Source organism: Malaya genurostris, chromosome 1 (assembly GCF_030247185.1).
Source record: "Malaya genurostris strain Urasoe2022 chromosome 1, Malgen_1.1, whole genome shotgun sequence".
In the NCBI taxonomy this organism is placed as follows: Eukaryota; Metazoa; Arthropoda; class Insecta; order Diptera; family Culicidae; genus Malaya; species Malaya genurostris.
In genome coordinates, this window is record NC_080570.1 from 161,105,428 (window position 1) to 161,123,212 (window position 17,785).

General features: G+C 37.5%; 4 protein-coding genes across 7 annotated transcripts in view; 2 read left to right on the forward strand and 2 right to left on the reverse strand.

Annotated features, from left to right (window-relative positions):
* Positions 1-2,857: 2,857 nt before the first annotated feature.
* On the reverse strand, positions 2,858-4,104 carry LOC131426510 (uncharacterized). The gene is made up of 3 exons (XM_058589306.1): positions 3,856-4,104; positions 3,110-3,802; positions 2,858-3,044 (listed from the first exon to the last, which is right to left on the reverse strand). Exons 1-3 carry the CDS (start codon positions 4,096-4,098, stop codon positions 2,958-2,960), a joined length of 1,023 nt encoding a protein of 340 aa, XP_058445289.1. The 5' UTR covers positions 4,099-4,104; the 3' UTR covers positions 2,858-2,957.
* A 57-nt stretch (positions 4,105-4,161) lies between these two features.
* Positions 4,162-8,101, reverse strand: LOC131426509 (zinc finger protein 501-like). 3 transcript variants are annotated; one of them, XM_058589303.1, is made up of 3 exons: positions 7,859-8,101; positions 7,135-7,802; positions 4,162-4,272 (listed from the first exon to the last, which is right to left on the reverse strand). In XM_058589303.1, the coding sequence occupies exons 1-3, from the start codon at positions 7,945-7,947 to the stop codon at positions 4,247-4,249; spliced, it is 783 nt and encodes a 260-aa protein (XP_058445286.1). In that variant the 5' UTR covers positions 7,948-8,101; the 3' UTR covers positions 4,162-4,246. The 3 variants fall into 3 exon arrangements, with proteins under 3 accessions (XP_058445286.1, XP_058445287.1, XP_058445285.1); XM_058589304.1 differs by having other exon boundaries at positions 4,164-4,272; positions 7,525-7,802; XM_058589302.1 differs by lacking the exon at positions 4,162-4,272 and having other exon boundaries at positions 6,082-7,802.
* Positions 8,102-11,198: 3,097 nt separating this feature from the next.
* Positions 11,199-13,479, forward strand: LOC131426511 (transcriptional protein SWT1). Its single transcript, XM_058589307.1, has 3 exons — positions 11,199-11,774; positions 11,839-12,847; positions 12,905-13,479. The coding sequence occupies exons 1-3, from the start codon at positions 11,340-11,342 to the stop codon at positions 13,357-13,359; spliced, it is 1,899 nt and encodes a 632-aa protein (XP_058445290.1). The 5' UTR covers positions 11,199-11,339; the 3' UTR covers positions 13,360-13,479.
* A 1,182-nt stretch (positions 13,480-14,661) lies between these two features.
* Positions 14,662-17,785, forward strand: part of LOC131426512 (solute carrier family 53 member 1) — a 31,556-nt gene continuing 28,432 nt past the window's right edge. The window contains exon 1 of one of the 2 annotated variants that reach the window (XM_058589311.1): positions 14,662-14,684. The gene's annotated coding sequence lies outside the window, so the exon portion shown is untranslated. Of the gene's footprint in view, positions 14,800-17,785 lie in introns of both variants that reach the window. The other variant, XM_058589310.1, reaches the window with a different exon arrangement.

Genomic DNA, 17,785 nt, shown 5'->3' on the forward strand with positions numbered 1-17,785 from the left:
ACTGAATTCTTGATCTGGATTCGGGAACAGAATTTTGCAACTGAATTCTGAGCCTGTCCAAAATTTTGAGTATAGCTCTAGAGTCCAATTTCATAATTATCGATTAATTATCACTTTTCGGAAGTGTTATAGAGGGCATGTCAGTTTTATTCGTAACACATGGATTAATAAGTCCCGAGACTAAAGCAGAGATGGCGCTCGTAGTAAACCAGTAACCACGTCTTTCTAGAGTACTAACCTTTGCTTGAAACGGGTCAAAATTTTAAGTCGATCCGACCAGAAACAGCTGAGTTATCGAGGTTGGAGCAAAGTCGTTTTGTAGTTTGTTTAAAAAATGGAAAAAACCGAGTTTCGTGTTTTGATAAAAAATTGTTTTTTTAATGGGTAAAAACCCCGTGCAAGTGAAACAATAGATTGAAAAATGTTATCCGGACTCTTGTCCATCAAAAGCAACGAATTGTCGGTGGTTCGCCGAGTTCAAACGTGGTCGTACCGACACAAATGACGCGGAACGCTCGGGTAGACCTGTGGAAGCCGTTACACCGGAAAATGTGAGTGAAGTGACAAAAATTATAATGAAAGATCGTAAAGTGAAGCTCCGTGAGATTGCTGAGATGACACAGATATCATTTGGAAGTGTATTTACTATCCATCATGAAAAATTGAGCATGAAAAAGGTTTTTTTCCAAGTGGGTGCCGCGATTGCTTTCGATGGATCAAAAACAGCAATGAGTCGATGATTCAGAAAGCAGTTTATCGGAAAAATAAGAAAAACGGTGGAACCTTTGTATCACCCTAAAAGGTTTGTTGATTATGTTGTTGAATAAAAAAAATGTTGTTTCCATTGTTAGTCTCGGGACTTATTGATCCATGTGTTATATGATTTCATCCGCTTTTTTTCAATATGAAATGCATCTTCTTATTTTTGAAAAGGCTCTCGACCAATGATACCAGAACAGAAAAAGAGGATAAATATTCAATTTAATTTCAATTACAATCCATATGAAAGTACTAACTAAAGAGCTTTGGTTGTGTATTCTTAGAATTGCTTAGCTTGCAAAACAATGCTTTGCACTTTATATTTACTTCATTTACAGATTATGGCAAACAGAAATCAACTGAAAAAATCATCTTCTCTTACATTAGCGGCCCTTACACGATCATTAAAAGTGTCATTACTAAGTAATGACACTTCTGCTCAAACGCTCGTCATTACTGCATTACTGTACATCATTACTTTTTAGCATTACACGTTCATTATTAATGATGAGTATTTGTAACTACTCCAGCAATAACAATAGCAATATTTTTATTTTCGTTTAGCTGAAAATAAATTTTATTTGCCGTTGAAACGTTAAGGTTAATGAAATATTAACAATTTAAATCTACACTTTGTCATTTTTGCGCGTATAGTTCTAAAGATATTCAGCACTTCCACAAAAAAATAAGAAGAAATAATGTTGGTAATGATGGAAAATCCGGAATTCCATCATTACTCGTGTCATTACTGAACTCGTAGACCTTACACGATCATTAAAAGTGCCATTACTTTTTAGTAATGACACTTCTAATGATCGTGTAAGCGCCGCTATTAAGAACAAAACAAACCAATGCCGGTGATCCTGCGGTAACATGAATTTCAAAATCGTGTATTTGCTTATGCCAATTTTAACCAATTGTGGGCTGGCTTCATAAGCGAATTACATAGTCGTCTGGTCCTGTCCTAGAGCTCAACCTTAGGTTGTAGACAAAATGAGCGCGAGCCGCTGAGGCAAGCTTGATTCTGATCAAAGCGGAAAATGTACTTACGGCAATTCAAATGGAACCCTGTTTTAGTGAAACTGAGTCGATTTCTTGCTTGATTTGCTGCTAGTATCAATCCCGCTTTTGGTTTGCTAATGCCATTTAGCTAAGCTTCTCGCGTTCACTCTGACTGCAGCCTAAGACTAAACATTTTCTACAAATGAGCGGCCTTTACACGATCATAAAAGTGTCATTACTGAAAAGTAATGACACTTTTAATGATCGTGTAAGGTCTGCGAGTTCAGTAATGACACGAGTAATGATGGAATTCCGGATTTTCCATCATTACCAACATTATTTCTTCTTCTTATTTTTTTGTGGAAGTGCTGAATATCTTTAGAACTATACGCGAAAAAATGACAAAGTGTAGATTTGAATTGTTAATATTTCATTAATCTTAACGTTTCAATGGCAAATCAAATTTATTTTCAGCTAAACGAAAATAAAAATATTGCTATTGCTATTGCTGGAGTAGTTACAAATACTCATCATTAATAATGAACGTGTAATGCTAAAAAGTAATGATGTACAGTAATGCAGTAATGACGAGCGTTTGAGCAAAAGTGTCATTACTTAGTAATGACACTTTTAATGATCGTGTAAGGGCCGCTATTGATATAGATCTCGATTAATTGATTCCTATTAATCGATTACAAGTACTCGATTACTTTAACCTTTTATTAGATTATTTTTATTAATCGAGTAAAAAAATACATTACCAGATATTTCGCTACAAGTTTCCCATATGGAAGTCATGTCAATCTTATGATCTTCAGAAAAAAATTTCATTGACCTACTTATGGATTTCATAAATCATATGTAAGCTCGTGAGGTAAACTTATGATTAATGTAGAAATGAATATAAGTTATTTGCATAGTTCAAAACCCCTACTTATGAAATTCATCGCTACTTTCTTATGGTTTTCATGTCGATTGCTACTGATTTCCGTAAACAAGAATGAAGGCGATAGAACTAGATCTCAACGTTACAATTGAAATGTTTTAGTCGTAGATCTCAAATAAATTAGCCAATACGAAATAAAACAGCGTTGCGAACAACTTTATATCTCTATTGGTTTATTTCATTATAATAAAAACTTTGAAAACTGAGTATCACATTTGGAAGGAGTAACATACTTAAATGCTCATACATTCTAAAAATTAGCCATCACTAATTGTTTTCCCTCACCAATATCATCCTCCATTAGCGGTATCATGTCAAGATCAATCAGTTCAATGACCTAAAATGCAACGAAAGAAAAAGTCAGTTACGGTAAAGTATGTTAACTGCCAAATCCAGCCTTACCAACAGAAAATCCTGCTTATCGGCAATCTTCTGCAGGCCAGATTTGCTATTCATACTGCTGACAATGTTCCGCATTGTTCGAAGCCACTGCAGGTAGGCCTTTTTGTCAACTGGCGTGAACCGGAAAAACTCTGCAAAACAGCGATGTTGTTCGTCAATGTCTTGCCGGCTATCGGCCGTGTGCCGCAGAATGACCGCATTTTGATACACGGAAAGTGACTTCAGTAGCAGAAACAGCCGACGTATGTCCACCTTTTGCTGGAGGTTAACCACTTTCAATGTATCCAGCAATAGAAGAATTTCCGCAAATGTATGCAGCCGATACATTTTGATCGGTGTCTGTTCATTTTCGGATGTGTACAGACGGATTCCAGCGTAGATTAGGGCCGTCGAAACATAGTAGAAAAGTTTCTGATTAAGCATGGCTAATTTTTTGATGACATGGATCAGATTCATACCGTCGAGCGGGATATCTTCGAAAAGGTTTTTGGCGATTGTGTGAATCATCAATGGATCGAACTCATAGCGTTCCGTGTCCAGATTGGACACAGCTCGAACTACCCTGTTTGTTTCGAAACCAAACCCAACTGGGACGTTGTGCAAAAGACTCAATCCACAAGAAAATTTCACCAGCCATAAAAACTGTTCAAGTGACCGGAAATCATTTATGCGCATCAATACTTCTGAGATGATCTGAAACAATAAATGTTCAAATTTCATTATAACTTTTCCAATAAGCGACGTACCTCTCTTAGAATGGATCCTCTTTCGTAGACAGTACTCGGGTCGCTTGTTTTAGTACCGGTGCTGGCGAATCGTTCCAGTAGCAGTCCAATCACATCGGCAAACCCCTCTACACCAGAAAAATTCGAACAAAGCCGTACAAAATTCTGATCTGGAATATGTTCTGGTTCCAGACTAATCTGCCTTGCCCCAATATCCTCATGATGCTCCAGCAACGCTTCTATTCGGTCGAACTGATCGTCCATTTATTATCCACAATGGATTGTTAGATCAAATGCGAATGTCAACGAAAAATTAAAACAAAAATAACCTTCGCCTAACAAATACAAGTAACTTTCCGTTCCGAAGCGTTCCGGAACAAACAATAGGTTTCCCTTCTTGACGTGACGTCCACTAAAACGACAATTCTAGACCAACATCTGAAATGGGGAGAATACCAAATTCATCCATTCGAGAAAACGGAAAAAATAAGCGATAAACTAGCAGGTCCCAGTTTACAATTAAAGTCTACGGGAAAATTCAGCGGCTGGACACGTTTATTCAGGTCTATTATAGACAGTTTCAGGTCTATTATAGATATTTGTTCAGTTTTGTTAATCTGAACATGCTTCATTTCTCTGCGTGCAGGAATAATTTGTGATGCGAGCCGTTTTTGTGTACAAAACATCGTCGTTACATGCCGCCAAAAAATTACTTAGTTTTTTAATACTTATCACCCAATTAGGCTTTCTGCACTAACAGCAAATCATTGGAACTGTGAAAGAAATTCATTTTCAGAACAATGACCTTACCAACAACAGGTATTTTTCAAACGTTCGCGAGCTCTTGTAAAGATTTAGGCGTATGGAAACTGCGGGTGCCGCATGGATAGCGGCCCTTACACGAGTCATTAAATTAAATGTCATTAATAAAAAATAATATCATGTTAATGAACGTGTAATGGTGCAGTAATGACGAGATTTCTTTCAAATTTGAAATACATCATTACTTAGTCATCATTAAAAATGACAAAAATAATGCTCGTGTAAGGGCCGCTAATCGACCGAGGAAGAAAAGGAGAAAACAAGTGGCACGTGAAATGTTGCGGTACAAATTGAAGTCTTTGCTGCATCGTACACTTTCATTGGGGATGTAAAATTAGTTTTGACATGAATACGTCTTACTTTTTTACTATTGGGCGTCATTCTCAAATTCGCCGTGTGGAAGAATGGGTAGAACTTAGTAGTAAATATCTCGAGTTGCACTAAATGCAACAACACAATCCTTTCTCCATGCTATCAGAAATATGATCAGTAATTTATGATTGAACATTCAACAGCGTGTTATTAAGGGGCAACAACCCTTAGAAAAACGGCCATTGTTGCAAAATGCAAAAGCAGTTTTCTTCGCAGTCGTTGAGGGGAAATTCAAAAGAAAAATATCAGTTTGTTTGGAACATTTTCCTTAACAAACTGATGTTTTTTCTTGAAGATTCATCAAGCAGTAACGGAGAAAACGAGGTTGATATACCTTATGATCAAAAATTAACCGGAATTTTCATTTTAAAATTCCCGCGCTTGTCCAATCGGTAAACTTTTATCCTCTCAACGTTGGCAACACTTTGATACACATTCTGTCAAATTTTGACGCATATCGTACGATCAGTTTTTCTTTGGCGTCTATACAAAGAAGTAGAAGAGTTTTCGTGTGGCGATTTTTATAATGGATGAAAATTTAGAACAAAGTTTACCGATTGGACAAGCACGGGAATTTTAAAATGAAAATTCCGGTTCTTTTTTTTTATCATAAGGTAAAACTTATATATATTTCTTACGAAATAATCGTATTTATGGAAAAAAACAACGAATATGAACGATTATTGATACTCGGAAGTGTCAAAGAAGAATGTTAGTGTTGTTCGTATTTAGGTGCTCCAGTTATGTATTTGACGTTACCCACCCGCCTTTTTTTTCGAAAACTTACGGACTATACCGGTATGATCTACTTTGATCTGCTGACACCTGGTGAAATATTCAACGGTGTTCGCTACCAACAACAAGTGAACAAATTGAACCGAGCAATTGCGTAAAACCAGATCCAGAATATAGAGAAAGATAGAAACAGGTGATTTTACTCCACAATTCCACGTTTGGTATGTTGTTCACAAATTCAAATTACAAAAACCAATTTTCAATTTGTAAAATAAAAGTAGAAAATCGAATTGATACATGTGTATATATTTTTTTGGTTCTCTTATTTTTGCTTATAAGAAATAAAGTGATACTTTCAACAAAATTATTGTTGAAAGACTGGTACTTAACAATCAAAAGTTTTTAATTGTTTGTCACCGAATGCTTCAAGCTGATATATTGTTGGGGGTAAATTTTCAATAATTGTAATTTGACCACTGCGCTGTCGCACGCTTGTTTTTGATGCGTCCTAAAAAGTATGCTACTTCTAAATATTCCAGAAATTCTTTTAACTGTGAAATGTGAATGTAAAATTATCTGATTTTAGTCTTGTGAGTTTAATGTTCCACTGAGTACCGAATATGGTTGCATTCCTTCAAGCTTTATCTCATACGAGAGTTCTTTGCCTCACAACATCACACACCTATGCCGACTTATCACCCTTGTGAACAGACGCGTGTTTATTCAGATAATATTTAGCGGCAAAATCTTTCCCACATACAGTGCATTTGTGAGGACGCTCGCCGGTGTGAAGATGCATGTGTCTGACAAGAATGTGCTCTTGTTTGAATTTTTTAGTGCACACGGTGCATCCGAAAGGTCTCTCGTCTGAATGAATACGCTCGTGCTTCTTCAAGTTCGAAAGATCATTAAATCCTTTGCCACACACATGACATTTATGCCGATAATCACTCTCGTGAGCATTGGCCATGTGCGTCATCAATCGATAATTGCTATTAAAATCTTGTTCGCATATGGCGCATTTATACGGCCGCTCGTCTGTATGGACACGCATGTGTGCTACGAGGCTCGGCTCTTGTTTGAAGTCTTTGTCACACACGGTACATCGGAAGGGTTCCTCACTGGAATGAATCCGTTTATGCGTCGTTAAGTGTGAAGATTTAATAAACACTTTGCCACACACATCACATTTATGCCGGCTATCACCAGTATGAAAACGCATGTGCTGCGTTAGATAATCATTACTAGTGAAATCTTTTTCACATATGACACATTTACACGTTTTGCCCGCATGAATGCGTTCATGGTTCGAACATTTCGCTCGATGATAGAATCCTTTGCCACACACATTACACGTATAACGGTACTCACCCCTGTGGATACGCATGTGGTTGACTAGGTGAGAACTGCTGACAAAATCCTTTCCACATACCGTGCATTTGAACTTTCGCTCACCCGTGTGACGGCGCATGTGCTGAGCAAGATATGCTTTGCATCGAAATCCTGTGTGACAAACGACGCATTTGTATGGCCGCTCGCCTGTATGAATGTTTTCATGGTCTTTCAAAAACGATAGGTACATGAATCCTTTGCCGCAAACATCACATTTATGCTTATACTCATTCGTGTGAGTCGACATGTGTTCGGTTAGTTTTGACTTTATCGCAAAATGTTTTCCGCATGTGGTACATTCGAATGGTCGCTCGTTGGTATGGATAATTTTGTGAGACTTCAATCTAGAATTATTACTAAATGCTTTACCGCATGTCTCACACTTGTACGGTTTGTCCCCAGCATGGACGACCATATGTGTGATTAGGTGACTCTTCGAAAACAAAATTTTCTCACAGATATCGCAACTAAAACATCGATTGCGGTCGTGTAATAAGTTGTGTCGTTTGAGATTATGCTTCGAAACGAAATGTTTGTCACAAAGCTGACACTTGTTTTGGTTTGAGGAATTGATTGTTAAAACCGAAGAAAGTTCTATTTCCTCCTTTATCAGTACATCATCCCGTAAATGACAAGAATCCGTTTCACTAAAATAAAGAAAACTTTAGAAATTGAAGAATACAACAAAAAATATTGAACTCACCATTGGACAGTCCCATTACATCTATCAAATTCGGACGCTTTTTGTTCTACTGCATCAATATTTTCTTGCAAACATAAATTTGACAGCATTCTGTTATTCGTTTAGTTTGTATCAAGTTCAATGTTATTTTCCTCATTTGTGGTGTCACTGTAAGGATGGTTAAGCCTGCCCACGGTCCATCTCGCTGATAAGAAAACATTACTTTCACGCAACTATCGTAAAATGGGTAAACATCAGAAATCGCAAGAGCTACCTGTCAGAAATCAGCTGTGATCACGATGCACTCATAAACAGGCGATCAAATTTTATTTATTCAGAATCTATACACGCAGAGAAATAGAATGCATTACATTATATTTTTTTTTAGTCTTTGAGCAACTTCATTTCCCACTTGTACGCGGCGGGCAGATTTTCCCCCCAGATGCCTGGCTATGTCTGCCAGCCAAAGTCTGGCAACAATGCAACAACCGAGAATTTCGCCTAGCGGTTATTAACGGTTCTGTTTCTGCCGGATTCTTGTCATACAAGATTGGCAGAACCGTTTTGAATCGGTTCTACATTTTAAGCGTCTTGGTTTTATTTTTTCAATTAAAGATACATATGAAAAGCAATAAGTTATTTCCTTTCATATATACTAATCATGGAAAATGTTATTGTCAATAATATTGCTTTCTCACTACCAAACATACCCATATTTCAATCTCATTTACCTCGTCTCAAGATTCGTTTTTTGTATGTACATGCGGGATTAACGAATATCAAATAAGGTCGAATAAAAAAAAGAAAAAAGAAGGAAGAGAGAAATAAACAAGAAACGTACGGCGAGATAATGACGCAATTTCGCCTGGACAATTTTGACAGCAGCAGAAATGCAGCCAGCCTTCTGACGGTTGCCAGAATTCCTCACAAGCGGGTAATAATGGCTATTACTAGTCGATTTTACAAGTGATCGCATATACCTTTTTCTATGATAATGGAAAAAAAATATTTTCAATAATTAGTATATATCAAGGGCAATAACTTATTGACTTTCATATGTACTATTTATTGAAAAAATAAAACCGATTCAAACCGGTTCTGCCAATCTTGTATGGCAAAAATCCGACAGAAACAGAACCGTTAATAAACGCTAGACGAAATTCTCTGCCAGAAACGGTTGTTGCATTGTTGCCAGACTTTTGCCTGAATTCTGGCAGAATTCCGGCAAAAATGGCTGGGAGACATAGCCAGCCGTCTGGGGGGAAATCTGCAGGCCGCGTACAAGTGTGGGGAAAAAATCAAAATCTCGAATTTAGACAAAACAGCATCGATTAGAGAACTCACCACAGAAAAGTTCAGTACTGATATGTTGACAACGCGATTCTCACTGAAACTGATTGCGCATGGCAAAAAAATCAGTTGTAAAAAGTTTACTAGCGAACATTCCGCTCGATGATATTCAAGAAAAAAGTTCGCAGAATTGAATATATCTGATATGATTCTCGAACCGAAGATTTTTGGGAAATGAATTTTCATAGCCGTTGTATCTCAATCCTTTTCAGAATACATGATGAATATATTCGCCGATGAACAAAAACTAAGCCTTTCTGAAAATGTTCTCTCCGTTTTTTACTCTCGCTTTATTTCAAGTTCGCTTGTTCTACCTCGGTAAATCCTCGATACTCTTTGCTATTTGAAAATTCTCAAATAAGGGGAAAATGTACAGCACAGGGAACTAACATAGATGTAAGAAAGTGTAAACAAATCTTAAAATTTATAAATAAATTAGTTGTGTTTCAAAACTCACGCCGGACGGTTAATCCGATAATGGAAAAAAAACGAAAGTAGTTTGGAAAATTTCATTCATATTTACCACCTTGCGTGCATAAAAAATATGTTCGTATGTTCGATCCTCGACCTGTAAGTATTTGTAGTGTCAGTAGGATCGTAGCACCAGACATGTAATGGTTCTGTACACTCTGAATTGGCTGCGAAGTCTGTTGAAACAGAAGGTCAAATTCCACTACAGGAATGTAATACCAAGGCTTTGCTTTGCATATAAAATATTGCAGTCATTATTTCTCAGTTGCGAGTTTATTCAGCAGAGATTTTTATATTGGTGAAAAAATAATAATTGAATCTTGCACGAATCACTTCGGATTCGAAAAGAAGCGCAGTGGATCTTTAGCATCGAAGTATCACCGGAGACTTTTCCATCTTTCGATCAGACCGATGCGGCTCAACAAAATTCACTGGGTACTTTTTATCTGTGTAGACTTTGCTTCCCTTCCCATTGAGGTTTCTACGCCCGGTGAAAAATGAACGGTGGCCCTACTGAAAAATGAGTGGCCAACACGTTTCCTGATGAAAACAAAACAATATGTAAAAGGGATTCACACGCAGCATCAAGTGACTATCAGCTGCATGGAACGATTACGGAACAACAACATTAATTGTAAGCAATTCATATGAAAGGACACTACGTCAAGTTCACGGAGTTCATTTTAACGTCGGATACGTGAGCAATATTTGGCTAAAAAAATTAATAAAAATAATCTGGACGTCGACGGAAGTTGATTGATCGTCTGAACCGTATTTAATGCATGCTTTTCCTGATGAAAACAAACCAATCTCATTTGCATTTGTGGTTGTAAGTGAGCTGTCAGAGAGCCTAATAGTCCAATCCACGTGCGAATGTGTTGGTGTGGCTATTCTTAGCAGTTGAAAGGTTAATGCTAGTGTGAGTATGTCGAAATAACCCAGTGAATTTTGTCGAGCCGCATCGTGCCAATTATTGGAGAAATATATGAAATCAAAAACACTGCAATGCCAAGAGAACAGTTGAGAAAGACATAAAATCGTTCATGAAACACTATCGCCCTTAATCTTAATAACGTCGTATCGTTTTTTCCCTCGTATTTCATTTGTATTCCCAATAACGCTAGCAAAATCAAAGGTAGCTATGATTCGATCGAACCACATTCGATCGAAAAATCAATACGTCGTTATTCAGAATAAGGGCGTATATCACGTAATGGAACTGTCTTCTACTTGGTTCATTAGTTCATAGCTTACGAAATTCTAAATGCATTTTTCGCAGTGTATGATTATGAGTCAAAAATGTTTTACCTCAGTGTAAAATTGAACCCACAACAAACTTTGACTTCGGCTCGCACACATTATAATTTCGTATATGGATAGATCTGCGCACTCTGCATCGGTGTAAGTAACAAAGACGTCAAATTGCTCAATTCAAACCACTTAAACGCGTTGAAAAAGAAATATCGGTTCGCATCTCTCTTGTATTGTAACTTTTTTTTACCTAATTTGAATCACTTTTCACCCAGTATTCAGAAACGAAGAAAAATTTTACTTTGTTTACATTCCTCCTGTTTCGTATCGAAAGGGCAGCAATTCCAAAGATAAAATTAATGTTAATGAATAAGTGTTTGTATGGGTCTCTAACAATAGCCATAAAAAGTGTGTTACCAATAGTGTAAAAATGTCCACTAGTCTATCAGAAACTACGTCGCCATTGTCATCCCACCCAAAAAAAATTACTACCGTAGAGAAAGCTAAAGATGTCGAAATTCCTCTACCGAAGAAGTGGACGAAAGTTGCCTCCGAAAAACATCCTGGCAAATACTATTACTTTAATGTTGAGACAAAGCAGAGTATTTGGGACCATCCCAGTAAGAGCAACGCGCTTGAACAAGAGGAAAAAATTATTCGAAATATGAAAACAATATCATCAAAAATAATGCAACCAGCAGGTCGCAGTAGCAAGCAGAAAAGTTCGGAAAAAGTGGTCCAGTTGAGCAATGACACCAACTTCAAAAAGCGAAACTTGGCCATGGCTAGATTAGATAATCTGCGTAAACAGCTAGAGGTTGAAAGAAAACGTGATGGTGAGAAAATTAAAAGTAAAGCTGAGAAGGTAAGGAATTTCTTATGGCTGTTCAAATTCTGAGGAATTTGATTATAACACATCTTCATTGCAGAAGAAAAGTCCCCAGAAAAAGGTAGAATCTATAGCAACAAGCACACCATTATCACCTAATAAACGAAAACCGTCAGAATTCTCAGGAAAATTGTCGGGATCATCGAAGGCTGATGTCACTAAAAAGTCAGCAAAGGAAACTTTAAAAAGTAGTCCGAAGAGTAAAGGTGTTGACAAAAGCCGTTCCCCGATGATCCCTAATCAAGAGAAAAAACTGGCTAATTCACAGACCAAATTGGGAAAGGATTCACTCAAAACCGCAATACAATCTACTAGCAATTTGAAGGCATTCAAGATTCCCAAAAAACCACCAGAGCAACAAATGATGTCTCCACTTTCGGCAGATAAACGAAAGATGGATGAACAGAAGCTAACTTTAATAAACAAAACGGTTAAACATATTACCAGCGACCTGAAGACTGAATCATTGAAAAAAGTACCTGAAAACGTAGTTTCTCCGATGCGAGACTCACTACTTTCCGAAGTAGTGAAAGTTTCTTTGGAAATCCCTCGATCTGTTCCAACAGTAGTATCACGTAATGTGTTGCTAGAAACAAACGAACGTCTAGTTACCCCGATAGTGCCATCCCCCGTAACAGAATCGAAAACACCCAAGTTTTCCTCCACGAAAAAATTGGAACTACGTTCTCCGGCTAACGAAAGATTAATGAAAATCCGCACCGAACTTACTCAGGAAGTATCACTGCAATCTACGATACTAAGCGAAGATGCTGAAATGACCGATTTGAGTGAACTTTCTGATGCTCCGAACATTACGGAGGAAATGGAATGGGAAGATATCCCAGCAGCCGTGGCTGTAAAAGAGGTGGAGGCAGTGCGACAGAAGCTTGACTTGATTGATCATTATCCGAATCAAAATGTTCTCCAATTTCATATACCACTTTTTGATAGACTAAGCTATCAGAAATACTTTTTCATGGTACTCGACACCAACATTTTCCTGTCCCATCTAAAGGGATTGGAAAGAATGTTAGAGACAGAATTTCCACGTAAGTCAACGCAATTTTTAATAAGTTGTGTTAATAATACAGAGAATAATTTTACAGACATTGGACAACCGATTCTTCTCATTCCGTACATCGTCCTTCAAGAGTTGGACCGAATCAAACATCGTACGCAGGACAGATCGCTGAGCCAAGCCGCCTCCCAATCGATCCGCTTTCTCAACGAACGGCTTCGGAAGCTGGATCCCCGAGTCAAAGGTCAATCCTCGCTGGAAGCGGCAAACCGGTTGATCGAAGTTGAAAACCCAGACGATAACATCGTCAATTGTTGCCTCCAGGTGAGACAGGCAATACTCGGCCTCCCAACGGAACTGATGCTACTTTCGAATGATATCAACCTACGGAACAAAATGCTGGTCAACGGTGTTCAGGCCTTCTCGTTTGCACAGCTGACGGCAGAAACAGATCGGATACGGTTCGCGGCGGACGACGCTGCCAGTGCCATCGATACACAATCGCTAGATCCACCTTACCCAACAATCACTTCAATTAACTAATCAGATTGGAATTGCCTATCAGGCACTATGCTTTACGGAACAGACTGTGAATTAATGAGTGGATATATTTTGAATAAAAATTTGTTGAACTACGACGTTATTGTCGTTAAATGAATCAAGACATTTTTTCTTACACTTGAAATGCGACGCGGAAAACGAAATCTGAAAACAGAACATCAGATTGCTTTGATTTGCAGTTTTTTTTAGAATTGATAGTCAACCGCTATATCAACGCTGTTGCCTGCGCATTTTACAGAACTACAGTAGGTATTGGAAAATAGTACACCCGTTTCTCACGCATAGCGCTGTCATTGTCTCCTTACAGTGGGAAATCTACGTTTATTTGATTTATTATGTGGTTGTATGAATTGCGCGTTTTTGGTGCCACTGATCGTTATATTACACTTGGGTATAAATTAAATAAACCTGGATTTCTCACTATACGGAAATACTAACAGAGCTTCTAGTGAGAAATGGTTGTACTTTTGGTGTCACGTTCGGCTGCTCAATTACATTACTATTACACTGGAGAATCTAGATGTATTTCATTTATGACTTGGGTCTCTAGGTCTGTGTGCTTCATAAAGCCCTGGAAGTAGTAAACCTGAACCTTTCGAATGATTTCACAAATTCATTCAAATGAATGAGTTTTATCTGAAACTAAGTTCCAGTTCTAGAGTTACGGACTGTTAAGTGTGGTTATTTAGTAAATGCAATAAAGGAAGGCAATCAGACGAAAAAATGAACTAGACTAATCTATATAGAATTGATTCTTGATTCGAAGTTCACCGACACTAAAGAGACTCGAGTGCCTTCCGGAAATTGAAGTTATTGTCATTGAAATCATACGAATTATGATAGTCTTACATTACTCTATAACAGAAGAGCGATAAATTTTGAATTCTATTCAAGCACCAATTTTAAGCATATCGTATGGGGGTCAGATCACGCCACCCACGATTCGGATTCAATACCAACTTTCGGTGGGTGGGTACGATAAACAGAAAGGAAAACTGATAAGAGTCACCATGTTGACAATGTCTCTGACTATGATAAATAAATTGCTTAACTACTTGTGGAGATATCGGTATCGCTCCTAAGCGAAATTCGAACACGCAGAAGACTGCATTTGCATTGATAACCAATATTTACCCGAAATCTTATCCCGACGATTCGTTTCGATCCAAACAGCTATCTTTTATCAGATTGGGAGGGGATGAAGATATAAAACCAGACCAAGGATGTTCAACAGTTTCTTAGTGCGCCGAAAAATTGGCTTATTCGGTTCGGTTCAATTAGCAGTGAATTAGTGTCGGAAGTGCAATGTGAGATTATTTTAAACTATTATTAGAAACGTGTTTGAATCTGTATTTTTTCGATTTTATTCCAAACGTATCTGAAGACCAAAGAAATTTTACGAAAATTCAATAATTTTTAAATGTAAGTAGAGGCGAATAGTTAAGAGCTAATCTCCTCAAGATCCATTCGACCTTCATTGGTGATCAGAGATGCCAGGTCTTTTTTTCAAAAATCTGTGATCGAACCCAAAACCTGTCTGTGAAAATCTGTGACCGTTTTCCGTACCCCTACTGCTGTCCAAAATCAAATTTGGTGAGCAAAAAAAAAAAGGTCTCTCCACCCATTTTCCGAACCATTTCTGCTGATCGAATTCAATTTAGTGAGAAAAAAAAACAGGTCTCACTACAAACACGCTGTTACTTTTTGGTGCTAAACTGTACTCGATTTCCAAAATCTTTGAAAATCTGTGATTTATCCAAGAATCTGTGGAAATCTGTGATCATTTTCAAAAATCTGTGAAAATCTGTGTCAGTTTTAAAATCTGTGCAGAAAACTCAAAATCTGTGAAACACAGATTAATCTGTGAACCTGACATCCCTGTTGGTGATAGTAATCGTGCCGAAATTTTGTAGAAGGGAAATGGTAAAATTCACGGAATTACGGATTTAGTAACAGCACATCACAATGTCGCTCGTACGGGAACATTTCGGTTAAATCATCTCCGAGAAAATTGAGCGGATAGAAAAAAAACGTTTTGTCGGTTTCGACGCATCTACGATCATATTGCCGGAACTACGCGTGTCTGCCATTAGTTCTTCGAACTTAATCAATAACCCAATAGTAGCCTTCAATTGGAGAAATCGTTGAAATCGGTTCATCCACATCCGGGAAAATATAGCGAATGGAAAAAACATAGAAAGATGCACAAACAGACATCTTCCTATCTTGTCGAACCGAGTTAAATGGTGTGTAACAATAAGAGGCTTGTGAAATGTCACCTAGACAACGAGCATGAATCTGAAACTGTTTGATCGACATTTTGCGACCTTTATCGATCAATACAGGCAACTACTAAAAATAATGGTTTTAGGTTCCCCTCATCATATTGCTCCTGAAGTTTCGAAAAATTTGAAACACGACATGTTGAAAATTCGAATAAAACTTGCAGTAAATATTAAAACTAGAATACTTAACACGGTTCATTAAAAATATATCTTTTGCTAATAGATGATATTTGCTTTCTTTCTTGGGATCAGACACGGGGATAAGCTTTTCCGTAGCAAGGATGCCAGGTCATTCTTTAAATCTGTGTTCGAACTAAAAATCAGTATTTGCAAAATCTGAGCTCACTATGAGCAAAAAAAAAGATCACTTCCAAACACTCTGTAGGAACTACATTTTCACTCTGTTTTTCCTAGCTATTTGAAGACTTTCAGGGGTGAATACCTTATTTGAATACTGTATATGATTCGGATATTAAATTATGCACCTTTAGAACGACACATAAATTGTTGTGATATTATATCGTAATCGCTGCACATCAGTAGTAAGTAGTGATGTGCAGCAATTTTGATGTAATATCACAAATATGTTGGTGTCGTTCTAAAGGTCGTAATCAGTGGCATACCGAGGAAATTTGGCGCCCGGGGCAAAATAAGAGATTAGCCGCCCCCATCGTTGGTTTAGTGAACAAAAAGGAAAAACAAAGCTGAACTTCATCTCCGGAAAGCTTGAACCCGTCTGGAAAAACAACCTAGTGAAAAATTCCACCATGAACAGCAAGATTGCCCATGTCGAAAAGATGGTACACAACGTACGAATCAATCGCACAGTGTTTCTGCACATGGTGCTAGAACTCGACGGGGAAACTGTGATAAGGACCGATTCGCATCGGATAGCTACAAAACGTATAAAAAGCGTATATATTAATTTCTTCAAAAGTAAATCTCGAACAAGTTATTATAGACATTATAGACATAAGTTTAAATAACTGTGATTTTTCCTTTTCTCAAATTAATGACGCCAGAACTATCGTAGCTGACGTCATTAAAAGTACTTCTTTGAATAATCAGGCTGACAATGGAAATAAAGTATTTATTATGGACAAACAAGATTATGACAACTTGATAACCCAAAAAATTATTGATGATCCTTATAGGAAACAAAGAACCGATCCACTTCCTGAAATTATCAAAAAAGTGGATAAAACTCTTCTTGAATGTAATCTAAACTTCGATATCAACCTCAATTACCTCAGAGTTCCTAACCCTTTTTTACCCAAAATCAAAGGAGTACCAAAGGTTCACAAACCTGGTAACGAAATAAGGGAAAATATTTCTTCAGTGGGAGCCCCTACCCAAAAAATCGCCAAATGGCTAGTAAAAGAATTCCATTCTATGCCAAAATTTTTTTTCAGTAGATCAGTTCCCAACACACAAGAATTTACGACTCAACTTCAAAACTCTGGTGAAATAGAAGAAGACGAAATAATGGTATCATTCGATATAACCGCCTTATTCCCAAGTGTCCGGGTCCGGGAGTCAATCAATCTACAACAGTAACAGTTAATGGAAAAGCAAAGTAAGGTAATATCTGAACCCAACTCGGCTTTGTATGGATGTAAATTACTTCAAATTCAGAGGCGGATTTTATAAACAGTTACAAGGGGCACCGATGGATAATCCGCTCTCTCCGTTTTTATGCGAATTGTTTATGGCAAATCTTGAAGAACTTTTGAAAAACCAGGGATTATTACCTAATTGCTGGTGGAGATACGTTGATGATATATTCTGTATCATCAAACGCAATGATTTATCAACTTTCTTACAAATGATTAATAACTTACATAAAAACATTAAATTCACCTATGAGGAGGAGAAAGACAACAGTTTACCTTTCTTAGATATCCTCATTGTCAGAGAGGCAAAAACCTTAAATTTCGAGATATACAGGAAGCCAACCAACACAGATCGGGTCATACCAAATACTTCTAATCATTCCCATCAACACAAAATGGCCGCTTTCCACCATATGATTCACAGAATGCTGACCTTACCCCTTAAGAGAGATGCTGCAATAAATGAGAAAAACTTTATTTTCAAAATTGGAAAGCTGAATGGATATCCGG

Excerpts from the sequence above, each read along its gene's own strand:
- LOC131426511 (XM_058589307.1), top strand. The coding sequence starts at position 11,340 with ATGTCCACTAGTCTATCAGAAACTACGTCGCCATTGTCATCCCACCCA. Across the intron at positions 11,775-11,838 it reads TTAAAAGTAAAGCTGAGAAG|AAGAAAAGTCCCCAGAAAAA; the intron begins GTAAGGAATTTC and ends TCTTCATTGCAG. Across the intron at positions 12,848-12,904 it reads GTTAGAGACAGAATTTCCAC|ACATTGGACAACCGATTCTT; the intron begins GTAAGTCAACGC and ends ATAATTTTACAG.
- LOC131426510 (XM_058589306.1), bottom strand. The coding sequence starts at position 4,098 with ATGGACGATCAGTTCGACCGAATAGAAGCGTTGCTGGAGCATCATGAG. Across the intron at positions 3,803-3,855 it reads GAGGATCCATTCTAAGAGAG|ATCATCTCAGAAGTATTGAT; the intron begins GTACGTCGCTTA and ends TTATTGTTTCAG. Across the intron at positions 3,045-3,109 it reads ATAAGCAGGATTTTCTGTTG|GTCATTGAACTGATTGATCT; the intron begins GTAAGGCTGGAT and ends GTTGCATTTTAG.
- LOC131426509 (XM_058589302.1), bottom strand. The coding sequence starts at position 7,947 with ATGCTGTCAAATTTATGTTTGCAAGAAAATATTGATGCAGTAGAACAA. Across the intron at positions 7,803-7,858 it reads TGTAATGGGACTGTCCAATG|TGAAACGGATTCTTGTCATT; the intron begins GTGAGTTCAATA and ends TCTTTATTTTAG.